We start from the raw sequence: 12,987 nt of genomic DNA, 5'->3' as shown, positions 1-12,987 counted from the left end.
TTCAGTGGTGGGGATGAGGGCTCGGGCTGCCCAAGTTCGCCTTCTGGCCGATTACTTGTCCTCTCTTAGGAGGGAGAACGGAGCTGGGTCGGGGGTGGGAGGAATGCCAGGGATGGGGAACTGGGGCAGGAGCTTTCAAGGTTAAGGAAACAGCCAGTGCAAAGGCCCTAACAACAATAGCACAATAAGGGACAGGGAGAGTCCCTAAATGTGGGGCCAGAGAGGCAGTGGGGGAGGGAGAGCTGCAGGTCATATAGGGTGTCAGAGATCACTGAAGATTGAGGGGTGCAAAAGTACACTACCCCTCTCTCCTCCAAAGGTGTCCATGTCCTAATCCCAGAAACCTGGCGATCTAGAACCTTCCATGGCAAGTAGGACTTCGCAGATGTGGTTAAGGATGCTGAGATGGGAAGATGATCCCGTGTTGAGTAATCGGAGGGTCCTGATATGAGAGGCAGGAGGGTCAGAGGCAGCAGGGTCAGGGGCAGGAGGGTCAGAGTCAGAAGGGAGATGGGATGGTGGAAGCAGGTGGGGGTGACGTGGCCACGAGTCAAAAAAAATGGATCCCCCTAGAGGGCAGGAAACATTCTCCCCTAGAGCCTCCAGAAAGAACGCAGCCTGTGGACACCTTGATTTCAGCCCCGTGAGCCCTGTTTCCGATCCTGACCTCCAGAGCTGTGAGATAAAACACGCGTGTTGCTTTCAACAGCCACGTTTGTGGTAATTTGTTACAGCAGACACAGGAGACCAACACAGAGGTCTTGGGATTTTACTCAGTGAGATGGGGCGCTGCTGGGGAACTCTGAGCCAAGGAGTGAGATGTGCTGCTCCCTATATTGACAGGCCCTGCTGGCTGCGGTGTTGGTAACGGACCAAAGCGTTGCATGGGTGGAAGCGGGGAGATCAATTAGGGGGCTCCCGAGTTGATACGGCTGAGCTAGCTTGGACCACGATAGTCACAATGAAGGTGAGAAGAACCGGCCTGATTCTAGAGCCAGCAGGATTTCCTTGCCCACTGGGCGTGAGGTGTGAGAGTGGAGGACAGGAGATGACCCCAGGCTCTTGGCTTGCATCCAGAGAAGACTGAAGTTGCCATCAACTGAGACACTGGTGTGGGCTTTCTGGGGCAAGATGAAACTTAGGTTTTGATGTTTTTCTGAGATGCTTGAGAGAACTAGGCTGTGACGATGAGGAGGCCATTGGACATATGAGTTTTGAGGTCAAGAGACACGGCTGGGTGGGGATATTTTGGGGATCCGTGGCAGGTGTATTTAAAGCCATGAGACTGAACATCACTGAGGGAGGGTAGGAGGAGAAGAGAGGTAGCCATCGATGAGCACTACAGGGAGGGACTCATAAGGTCGAAGAACCACCTGGAGAAAAAGACGCACTTCAGTAAGCCATGAGGAAAGAAACGGAGGGGCCATCAGCAGTCGGATGCTGCTGAGAAGACGAGAAGTGGAGGCTGACCGCTGGATTTTGGCAACGTGGCTTCTTCCTTGATCGCTGGCACCTGGAATAGGACCCGAAGCAGCAGCCGAGACCAGCTAGCAGGTGGGTGTGAGGCTACGGCCACTTGAAGAGGCGTCCCCCCTAGTTCCGCAGAAACGAATCAAGTCAACGTAAGAGCAGAGTCGAGTCATTCGTCAGGAACAGGATCCACGTCCCCGTGCTGGCCCTGCGTCCCCCGTCCGGAGTGCACACTGGGGGTCAGACGTGGGGCTGGCTACAGTGCGGGCGGGGGTGCTTGCAGAGGCCAGGCTAACCGGCCAAGAAATGGGACCTTCTGCCTGGCAAATACATACAACCTTGTCACGAGTAACCTGGCTGTAAAAAACGTTCAGTTTCACCTTACGTGATTAGAGGTTGGAAAGAACTGACCCCCACGGTGCAGAGGAGAGGAAATAAGTCAAACTTCCTAACACCCAAGCCCTTAGCAATAAGCTGGGAGCCAGGAGAGGTCATGCTTGCCTGAAAACGGGACTTGAGTTACGTGCCCGTTTCCCTCAAAGGCTTAGCGGACTCCTTCCTCTCCACTTGCATGCATTCGACTCTCTTCAGAATCCCCTGAAACAAATGCTCCCTCTCTCACGGGTGTGCGCTCGGGCGCTGGCAACCCAATCTGGTGGCACCTTCAGGAAAACAAAATGAGAGAAATAATCGACCTGTGATGTAAATAAAAATGAGAAAGCACAGTCGAGTTTAAACAGAAAGAAATGGTTTTGCAACTATCTCCTGTTTCAATCTGTCTGTATTTAGGGTGCTGGGGGGAGAAGGGGGCAGGGCCGAGACAGGTGCAGGGCCACCGGGGCCGGCAGGCTGGTCGAGGACAGTGGACACCAGGCTTCAGCGCCAGGCAGACACAAGGGAGAAGGGCAGGGGGTGGGATGAACCAGGAACCACGCCCAGCACCACGATGCTCTTCAACTCCGGCCACGTGGCAGCCCCGTGGGATTGAGGCATCCGTGTGGCCAGTCTGATGGTTCAAGAGGAGCCAACTAAAATTATTTCAACACACTTGAGGGCCGCGTCTTGCTCAGGAGAATGCCCGTGTCAAGGGAGGCTGCATAGTAAGCAAGAGAGCATGATCTTTTAGACGACAGACATCCTATCTTTGCTCCACGGCTGCACTAATTGTGGGATCACGGGCAATTTGCTTAACTCTGGGCTTTTGTTTCCTTATCTTGATAGTAAATATTTCACAGACTTGGTTATTAAGAGAACTAAGATAATATACTCATTAATTAATGGATATTTATGGGGCCAGACACAGACACAGAGCACAGAGCTGAATACACAGACGGAACCCCTGTCTGGACCGAGCTCCAAGCGCAGGGAGGGAGGAAGACAGGAGTGTCTTCTCTGCTCTCTGGTGCAGAGTCAGAGAGAGCTTCCCACTACTGTGTTCTAAGAAGCAGGAGTTAGTGGGCCCGCGGAGGGGGTTCTAAATATTTGCAAAGCTCTGGAAATGAGAAAGCATACAGGACTTGGGGGAACTGAATTTCTTAGAAATGCCCGATACATTGTAGGTGGTCGATACACGGTAATACAGAGTGCTTATGTATATTCAGTACCAAGCACCTCGAGCACATTAGAAACTTCTTTAATCTTCTTTACTTCTTTAGTCATGGCCACATGTAACAGAGGCACTAGTATTTCTGGTTTACTGATCAAGTCATGAAAACTCTGAGGTTCAGCAACTTGCCTCATAACCCGGCTGGCAGGTGCAACAACCACCATCTTTATCGTTATCCTCAAGTGAAGGAGGCATCACTGTATTCGTGAGGGCTGCACCAGCTTAGAAATGACTGGGAAAGGTCATCGGTCCTGGGCTCTGAGTCAAGTCTGTTAACGCGGTGACTTTGCAACTGGAGCAAGGAGCCTCTTGGAGTCCACGGGTCAAGGCAGCTGATGGAAGAGCGGTTTGGGACTGGGAAGGAGAGACAGGGCCAGAGGCTACCGCTCGCACACTTATCCCCACGGCAGGTCCGGCCGCACAGCAGCGAGGTGGGGCAGAGGCGAGGCGAGCACACAGAGTCTGCAGAGGTAGAGACGTGCACACTGACCTACTGGCTTTACTGGGCCTCCTACATTGGTGATTTCCTTTCTTCGAACTAGTGGAACCTGCCTTTGACCCCTGGACCTGGGCCAAGGGCAGCAGTGTCTCCTCATCGTCAAATGTGGCAGATTTGTCCATGGCTCATCTTCCTCACCTCCTCTGTCCTTTGGTGCAAAGACCACTCCCTCCACCCTTAGCTGGAGAACTCCATCCAGAATTCTGGAGAGCACCTTCCCGGTTGCTATGGCTTGGATCAGGGAACTGCTCCGTGCATCAGTCTTCATGGTGCTGGTTACCATCTGGGTGCCTCTTGTAGCCTCTACCCCTTGGGCAGGGGTGGGGGATCGGATCCTCAAGCTCTGTCCATGCGAACTTCTGCTCCTATACCGGGACTGGCTGAGCTGGTATTTGTGGCAGTGCAATGAGTGGCTGAGGCCAGTGCTGACAAAGGACACAGTGCTGGGAACCAGGGGTGAAGGCACTGGGGCTGCTGTCGCAAAGCCAGGAGAGAAGGAGGCTCATCAGCTCTCGGAGCCCTGGATTGGCAGAGCCCAGTCCGATGTCAGACAGCACGAGTTTAATCAAACCCGAGCTGTAAAGAGTCCAATGGTTCTTACAAGTTCCCGGGGACTGAGGTGACAGTTATATTAAAAGGGGATGGGGAGGCAGAAAAGCAGCTTGTGCTGGAGGGTGTATCTGCTTCAGAAACCCCAGAACGGTCTCACCCTTTCTTTTAGGGCTTTGTGCCCACCCAGCAGCAAGAGCTTGGCTCCTGGCAACCTCTCCCGTCCCGTCTCCTGGCCTTGATGCGTCCCCTGGATGTTGGGCCGGATCTTCTTTGGGATGGTTCTTTCGGGACTGTTCCAAGCACTGGCGATGGTGGGAGGTGGCAGTGGTAACAGCATGCAGACTGCTTGTGTGCACCCGTCGGCTCCGCCAGGCTTGAGGTCAGGGGTGAGCCTTGTTCATGGCTGGGTTTCCAGCTCCAGCACACAGTAGGCAGTCAAAATGTACAGGGAACGAAGGAATCAGTCTGTGGTTGTCATATGGAGAAGAAGATGGGATTGTGAAGACTGTCCTTTGGAAATGACAGTTTCCAAAACAGGGTTGAAATTGTAGTCCTGCCACTTAAGCCATAGGACTTTTGGGCAAATTTACCTTCTGCATTTTCATCTTCCCGCTTGGATAATGGGAACGAAGGCCCTGGGCACTGACTGGGTTGTCATGAAAAAGGGAGTATGTGTCGAGCACCTCGCATGGCCCCCGGTGCACAGAAGACGCTTGTCAAGCGCTCCTTCCTTCCCATTCCTTCCCGGACTGCTGTGCACGCACAATTCTCTTGTGCTGTTCTACAGGAGGACAAGGGCATGGCTGGGGGGATCCCTGCTGGAAGAGAAAGCTGAGGCACACGTCTGAGACTCACCCACCCTTCTCGGATTTCAGCTTCTTCCTGGAACCAGTGTGTGGGCAGGGCGCAAACCGACCCGTGAGCGAGCTGGCAGACGGCGAGGAGCGGCAGGCTAATGTGGCCACCGATGCAACCAACCAGGGGGGGGCCAAGGAAAGGCACTCGTGTGCGTGTGTGTGTGCGCACGTGTGTGCCCGTGCATATGTGCACCTAAGCGCGTGTGTGCGTGCGTGTGTGTGCGTCTCAGGGAGACTAGCAGAGGCTCCTGTCTCTGGCTGCCCCCCACGCCCCTTAAACTGCCTAGCTTCAACAGCACTGGACAGCAGCATGGCTTTCCACTGGGATGCCTGGGCATCACCTGAACACCACCCCTGAGGACTCAGCAACCTCCCTCAGGGTGGGGGAAGGCAGGAGCAGAGCGCTTGTTACGGGCGCTGATAACCTGGAGGCAGGCGCAGGCACAGCCAGTCCTGCCTCCTCCCCGAATGGAGGCAGGTAACAGGGTGTGCTCAGCCCCTATTACAGTTGCCTAGGAAATGAGCTCCGGGCAGACAGGCTTCCAGGAGGTGTGTGTGGACAACAGCAAAGACTTGCAAATGAGGGTGATGAGGCTGCCCACGGAGAGCGTAAGTGTGAAATACACACATAATGGATGAGGTCAGAGTTGGGCAGAATCCTCTGGAGAGCCGGGGGTGGGGGTGGGGGAGTGCCCAGGCCCCAGCAAGATTCAGCTCCTAAAGGGACAGCATTAACATATCCAGAGAGAGAAGCTGTCAGAGCAGTAAGGAAGAAAGAGAAGCTAAAAATGAGCTTGGGGGCAAATTTTAAAAACATGAAACAGCTATTGTTACGGGGCCACACTCTGCCAGAGACTCCCTACTCATCACCTCCAGTAACTCTCAACATCCTGATTCACCCCTACTTCATTACCCCACTGGCTCCACATTTACGAGCGACCAGGGCTACACGTCTGGAGCGCTTTCTGCACGCTGGTGCTGTGTTAGGGGCTGACCGTGGGTTACGGAAGGGCGTCGGTGCCCCTGAAGTCAGGAGGGCAGCTCGGGGGCCGGCCGCCCGGATTCAGGTCCTCCCTGGACACTCTCCAGCTTGTGCTCTCGACCAAGTTACACCTTCGTGTGTGTGGCGGGGTAGGAGGATTAAATGGGTTGTCTCACGAAGACGCCAAGACAGTTCTCCAATGCATGGAATGAACTTGATAAATGCGACCTGCAGTGATGGTCGTGGCCATGGTGGTGGTGGTGGAGACGGGCCCATCAGGCAACGGGATCAATAAACAGGTTAAGCGTAGATCATCTCAGAGGAGCCCAGGATAAGCGAGTTGTGTGCGTGGCAATGTGGCGCCTGAAAGCAGGCTCCTTAGTCTACACCACCTTGCCTCTAACAGGAGGTGAAATGACAAGACACACGCGAAGTGCTTGGCACATAGCATGTGCTCAGTAAATGTGAAATGTTATTGAGATAGCAGAACTCAAATGATGAATTTACCCGAAGAAGTGCCACCTAGTAATGGCTCATGGAAGGCGGCCCATGGGCCGGGCCTCGTGCTATCTCTACCTGGTCTTGCTCAAATTTCAGCACTCATTCCACAAGTATTTACAGAGCAGCTGTGTGTGCCAGGGGACATCTGATGGGGGAGAGTGGTTAGCCATCGCCCTGCGGAGAACAGAATTAAACTGAAGCTTGTCATTCCTGTACACTGTCGGAATATAGTCTCTATGCAGGGTGGCGTGTGTGTCCCCTAGAAAGCAAAGGCGACATTTGCGAAACAGAGCAGATGTTTTAAGCGTCAGGCATGAAGATTCTGCAGGATTAGTAAAAGAGGTGGGAAGCCTGCCCAGTCTCATGGATAGGGAATGTTCCAGCTGAGGGGAGCTGTCTCTACCCTCCACCTTCGATTCCTCTGCCATTCTGGAACATTCTTTGAAAATGCCAAGATATATCATGCCTTTACACCTGTTAGCCCTTCAAGTGCATCACCAACTCTCTGTGTCTTTTCAAGGCCATCCCTGTCCACCCACACTGGACCATCTGCCTGTGAGTCTGAGCCCCTGTATCTTTTCTCTCTGTTTCTGTATTGATAACAAGAACGGCAGCAATAACTACAGTTGAGAGTGGCCCCCAGGAGGGCAGGCACCTGCCGGCCTGTCCCATTCACCGCGATAGCCCCCGCAGCCATGCAATGTCATGGAATGAGACATGACTCACGGCATTGTGCCTGGTGCTGTCCAAATACTATTACACTTCATTTTCCCAGGACCTTCAGAGGGAAGCAGTAATACAAATCCCATTTCACAAATGAAAAAAAAGTACAGGGAGTTAAGGACTTTTCCGAAGGTCAACAAAATGCTGAGTAAGGAGTACTCAGCATTGAAAGGCAGGTCTGAATGGCTCCAGGGAAGGCCCCGTCACAAGGCAGCACACTGCCGGGCACGTAACAGGTGCTCACTATGTATTTTTTGAATCAATAAATGTGAGTCTACAGCTTCTCATTTGATATTTATACTGTGGTTATTTGGAGTCACCTGGCTATACTGAAGTTGGCAGTTTGCCAACGGGAGAGGTGGGGGTGGGGGCCTGGCAAAGAAATGCACTTCTAAGTGCTGTGAGCAGTACACAAAATTAACCCCTGTTGAGTCCCTACTATCCCCTTGCAGGAGGCTGTCATTAGCCCCTTTATTACCTGAGAAAACAGAGGACCGGGGAGACTAAGTAAGCCGCCCCGAGTCACACGCTTGGAAAGCGCGCCAGCCCCGCCGAATCCCACCTGACGTGTCTGAAACTGAGTGAAAGCCGCACATCCACGAGCTCGTCCTTTAGGATAAACTGGCGAAGGGGTGGGAGAGGGATTTTACTGAAACTCTGCAGCTGTGTCCACGCGAATAACTGATTTCATTACTTTCCAATTGATCCGTTTGTTTTTGCTGTAATATTAGCTGGTTGCCAAGCAACCGCTTTGGGAACTCTGATGCTGAACCATTTGGGGAAAGCAAGTCCGCCCCCCCCCCAAATGGGTGATATGATTGGGGGGGGTCCAGTGAGAGGGCGGCCCATCAGCCTGCTCTGGTGTTCTGGCCCCTTCCAGAAGCGAGCAGGCTGTCCCAGAGGGAGGTCCGCTTGCCTCGTCTGTCGCTAATATTTAACCTGACTGAGGCCTCAGTTTGGCCGCCTGCGGTAACGGTTACCTCACAAGTGCGGAACCACAGATGCAATTTTTACAAAGCAGCGAGCAGGTGGCTGGCACAGGGTGCAATACATTGTAACTACCAGCATTTATAATAGTAACATTTCAACAGAGCTTGGGCAGAGCAATTTTGTTGGGCACCTTTGCTGAAGAAGTTAGTCTCAGGCCTTGTTGGGGTCCGCGACTCTCATGGCCAACAGCACCCGTAACCTCATCCCAAATATAATACTGGTCACAAAGCACATCCAGGTTTAGCGTCTGGATCAGAAACACACTCATCCCACTCACCGGAAGAAAATTTTCCATAAGCCAATGGCAAGCCAATATGGTTATCTTCACATGAAAGAACAGTGCATGCTTCTTTGGGGCTTGTGATAGGATCCTATTCCTTACCTGTTCTCAAAATTCTGGTGCCTAGGAATTATCTAGGTCAGAGGTCACAAACTGGTGGCATAGGATGGGGGCGGGAGGCTCTATTCAGCCCAAAGACATATTTGGTCTGGGACTCCACAGTGGTGTTTTTTTTTTTTTAAATTAGTAGTCAACATTAAAAATCAAAACACAAAAATCTCAGTATCCAGCTCCTCCTGAAAAACATGAAGACTGGAGCACCTGGATGGCTCAGTCAGTTAAGCATCCTTACTGACTTCAGCTGCTGCATCTCTCACTGGTCCGTCTACCTGTCCCCCTGCTGCCTCTGATCCCTGCATCAGGCCCTCCGCGCCTCTCGCCTAGACTAACACAAGAGTCCCCTCACTTGTCCCCCTTGCTCTGGCTCTGCCGATTCTGACCCTTTGCAAAGCAACTAGAATGATCTTCCCGAAATGAACTTCTAATGTGCCCCTCCTCCCAGTGATCTTCCACTGCTCTCCTCCCTCCTCCGCATATGTTACACGAAGTCCTGCGGGACCCACCCCAGCTTCCATTTCTGGCCACATCGTCTCTTGCTGCTTTCCCCATCAAAGCTCCGGCCACCTTGCACCTCTGGAATGGACAGCTCCTTCTGCCTGGAACATCGCCGCCTCCACCGGCAGACTCTAACTCAGCCTCCTTCTGGATCTATTTTCTTCAGGACATCCTTTCCTCCCACCCCCAGACTAGGTGAATCCCACTGGGAGGGGACACCCCCATCACAGAACGAAAGCATCTTTAGTTAACTGTCATTCTGGCTGGTCTGAAAGCACTGGGATTTGCAGGTCCTGTCTCTGGTTCACAGATACGGCGGTACGAGCAGCAGGTGCCTTATAAACGCTGACCCACTAAATGAATGAAAAGACGAGTGGATGCTAAGGATGGAGCAGAAGAAGAATCAGGAAAGTCACAATGTCTTTTCATGCTAGACAGGCAAGTCAGGGCTTCTCTGGTCTCAGTGTCCACATGTGTACTTAACAGTATGGAGCTTCCTCAGAAAGTTAAAAATAGAGCGACCATACGATCCAGCAATTGCGCTACTGGGTATTTACCTCCCAAATACAAAAACACTAATGCGAAGGGACACACGCACCCCGATGTTTATAGCAGCATTACTTACAAAAGCCGAGTTATGGAAGCAGCCCAAGTGCCCATCAAAAGATCAACAGACGAAGCAGCTGTGGTATATACACACGATGGAATATTGCTCAGCCATAAAAGGAATGAAATCTTGTCATTTGCAATGACATGGATGGAGCTAGACAGTATCATGCTAAGCAAAGCCAGTCAGTGAAAGCAAACACTGTATGATTTCACTCATATATGGAACTGAAGAAACCAAACAAAGGAGCAAAGTCAAAAAATTACATATATAGAGAGAGAGCAAGAAACAGACTGAACAATAGAGAACAGACTGCTGGTTACCAGAGGGGATGCGGGGCGTGGGGAGGGGAAATGGATGGCTGAAACAGGTGACAGGGATTAAGGGGTGCACCTGTTGTGATGAGCACCAGGTGATGTGCGGAGGCGCTGAATCACTACACCATACACCTGGACTAATATTACACTGTATGTTAACTGTACGGGAATTACACCGAAAACTTTAATAATAAAAAGAGGACTGGACAAGATCATTTCTTCTCACTCAGGGGAGGGTCTCTGGACTTCCATCGGCCGTGAAGAGAGCAACAGCGTTTTACCAGCAATGTGCAATACTGCAAAACCCCTGAGGGGAACCACGCACCTTCCCGTAACAAGGGGACAAAGGCCAACCAAGCCTCCGGTGACTCTGCGTTAAGAACATGTTAATTAGCAGGCAACGCTGGTTATCTCCTATTGAGTAAGGTCTTGGTTAGAGATTAATAGCATCTTTGATCAATAAAACATAAGAAGAGAACACAGAAACAGTCTGTTCCGTGTGCTGTTTTTTAAAACATGAGACCCATGAGGTAAAATAATAAGAGCGCTTGCAGTGGGGAGCAGACCACAGATTCTTAAGAGAGGGCCAGTTCACTCCAGCTCCTTGGAATGAAGGCCCCTTAGGCGCTCCTGCAGGACAGCCCCTCAGCGGCGAGGACGTGGCCGCACTCTAATCCTCCAGCCTCTCTTTTCTTGGTGGAGGGCGGCCCCCAACATCTGCTCCTTTGGGAGCCTTCCTCCTCCCGTTCTCCCCTCCCCCCCCACCCGGACTCCCCAGCCCCTGATGCTGCAGGCTGCAGGGGCTTCAGAAGCGCCAGGAATCAGGCGCTGAAAGCGCGCTCTGGCCACACGGGGGCGCCCTCACCCCACACAATGAGACTCCAAGGCCCAGCTGCAGCTGGAGCTGGAGGGACAGATCGTGCGGGAGTCCGGCGGCAGCCTCAGGAGTTGGGGCAGCACAGCCCATGTTCTTTGGGAAGACACTGCCCATCCTCCCTGACGGAGGGTCATGCCGCCCCAGCGTCGCGGACAGAGAGAGGCTGGAAGGGGCTCCTCCCAATCACGGGGGAGGGACTGAAGTTAGGAAATCCCAAGATAAACCCGGAGAGAAGCCCGTTGCAGAAAAGTGGACAGAGAATGCTCGCATCCTGCCTTCCCTTGCTCCGAAGAGCAGGGTGGGGACGCAGCTTCTACGGCCCCTGTGCTCTGGCTTCAGACCAAAGGTTTCAAGTCTTTGGGAGGGGGGAGGCTCTTTTAAGAATGAGAGCAACAGAGGCAGTAAGAGAAAGAAAGACTGAGAGGCCCACAGACACACACGCACACACAGAGCGAGGGAGGGCCAGGAAGCAGGAGAGAAAGAATTCTATCGCCTGCCCTGCTGGGGACAGTCAGTAACCCCAGAGCAGCCAGGCAAGTGTGAAGCTGGTCGCTTGCCCCCCTGGAGTCTAACAGACACTGGTGCCAATCTTGGAGCAACGCCATGTGGAGGGGAGCAGGGACTTGGCTTCTCCAAGCCTCGGGGTTGCCCACAGTAAAAGGGGGGAACCCTGCCGGCCTTTTGGGCTTGAGGTGTGGATCCAGCAGGATAACTATTAAGTGCAAACCGCCTCTCCAGGTACCTTGACCCAGGGAAGCATCACCTGGCAGCAGAGAGAATTCATGCTGACAAAAGCCAGCAATAATGATTTTAAAAAAGTTTGACTATTTACATCTTGATTTATGCCTTGTGACTTCAGTTTGCCCACATGGGGACTTCGGGCTGTACGAATTCAGCAGTCCCTTTGAGTTCAGATTGGGGGCTTTTGCATAACAAATGCCACTCCCCGCACAGCCATCCAGCCTTCCAGGAGCTGAGGGCCTTCTCCAGCCCCTGGACGCCTGCCCCACCACGTGGGCAGAGCTGGAACGGGTCCCGGAGAGTCACAGAGGCGGCCAAGACGGCAACTCAGCCCACAGCTCTGCAGTCGGGCAGACTGACCCCAGGCCCCACTCGAGTAGGTGTGTAACCCTGGGCTCCCGATCTCAGCCCCTCACACTCCCATCTGGGAAATAAAGATAATCACAGTCGTCGCCCGGGGACTGCGGTGGGTGGGAATGAACTTGTACTTGTCAGGTCCTCGGAACAGTGCCTGGCACTCAGTGGGCACTTCAATAAATGCTAGCCCTTGCCGTCACTTTGCTTTGTTTTACAGAATAGGCAGTGAACTTTCCAGAATGGTTAGATGAAGGTCATCTGATCTGAAACTGGAAGAGGGATGACGGGTTTTTCTAGCAGCCAGAGAGAGAGCATTAGCCCGGGAGCGGAAGAGACGGTTCTGAAACCACACGCTGCTTCTAACATTTCGGTATGCAAAGTGGGGTTCCGGCCTGCTCATCAGGAAAACGAGGACACTGGATTGCCTAAATGGCCCTGGCGGAGCGGGAAGTGCAGAGCGGGAAGTGCCCTACCTCTGGGCAGACGTGGGCAGGTCCCGTCCTGTCGGGTCTCCCCCACCTTGAAGAGAGGAGAACTGGACGGGAGGATGATCCCAGGGAGCATTCTAGTTTCCATGCCGCCCGACCCAGCATCCCCCGGGGCCTCACCTGAGGTACTCATAGAGCCCGTACATGGGCAGGAAGTCGATGTCAGACAGGAACATGTAGGGCGTGCCCACGTGCTTCATGGCCACGTTACGCAGCAGGTTCACAGGGTAGAACTGGCCCTCCTTGTACACGATGTGGTAGGCCACGTTGTGGCGGCTCATGAGCACCTCGGAGCCCTGCGCGTAGCGGAGGAACTGCTGGGCCTCGGCGTCGGACAGGTAGAGGGCCAGGCTGATGGGTCCCTCCCAGTGCTTGCAGATGGCCTCGAGCATCTGGAGCCTGGAGGAGACAGGAAAGCTGAGCCAGCTGTGGGGACCTGGGGGACGTGGGCCACGCACCATGCAGCCAGCCTCCGGGGGGCGGACGCCACCTCCACAGACACCTGGTCAGCCCGCTCCAAATCCA

The 12,987-nt window shown here is 53.3% G+C and overlaps 1 protein-coding gene across 2 annotated transcripts in view; it reads right to left on the bottom strand.

The window, feature by feature from the left end:
- The window catches only part of LARGE1 (LARGE xylosyl- and glucuronyltransferase 1), a 513,664-nt gene that overhangs the window by 14,777 nt on the left and 485,900 nt on the right, over nucleotides 1-12,987 (bottom strand). For both annotated transcript variants that reach the window (XM_045779979.2, XM_045779980.2), the window contains exon 12: nucleotides 12,583-12,861. In XM_045779979.2, the coding sequence (XP_045635935.1) occupies nucleotides 12,583-12,861 (279 nt within the window). The remainder of the gene's footprint in view (nucleotides 1-12,582; nucleotides 12,862-12,987) is intronic.

Source organism: Ursus americanus, chromosome 17 (genome assembly GCF_024610735.1).
Source record: "Ursus americanus isolate L20-20 chromosome 17, mUrsAme1.1.p, whole genome shotgun sequence".
NCBI lineage: Eukaryota > Metazoa > Chordata > Mammalia > Carnivora > Ursidae > Ursus > Ursus americanus.
The sequence above is the reverse complement of the archived record's forward strand: the minus strand, read 5'-3'. Positions and strand labels throughout refer to the sequence as shown.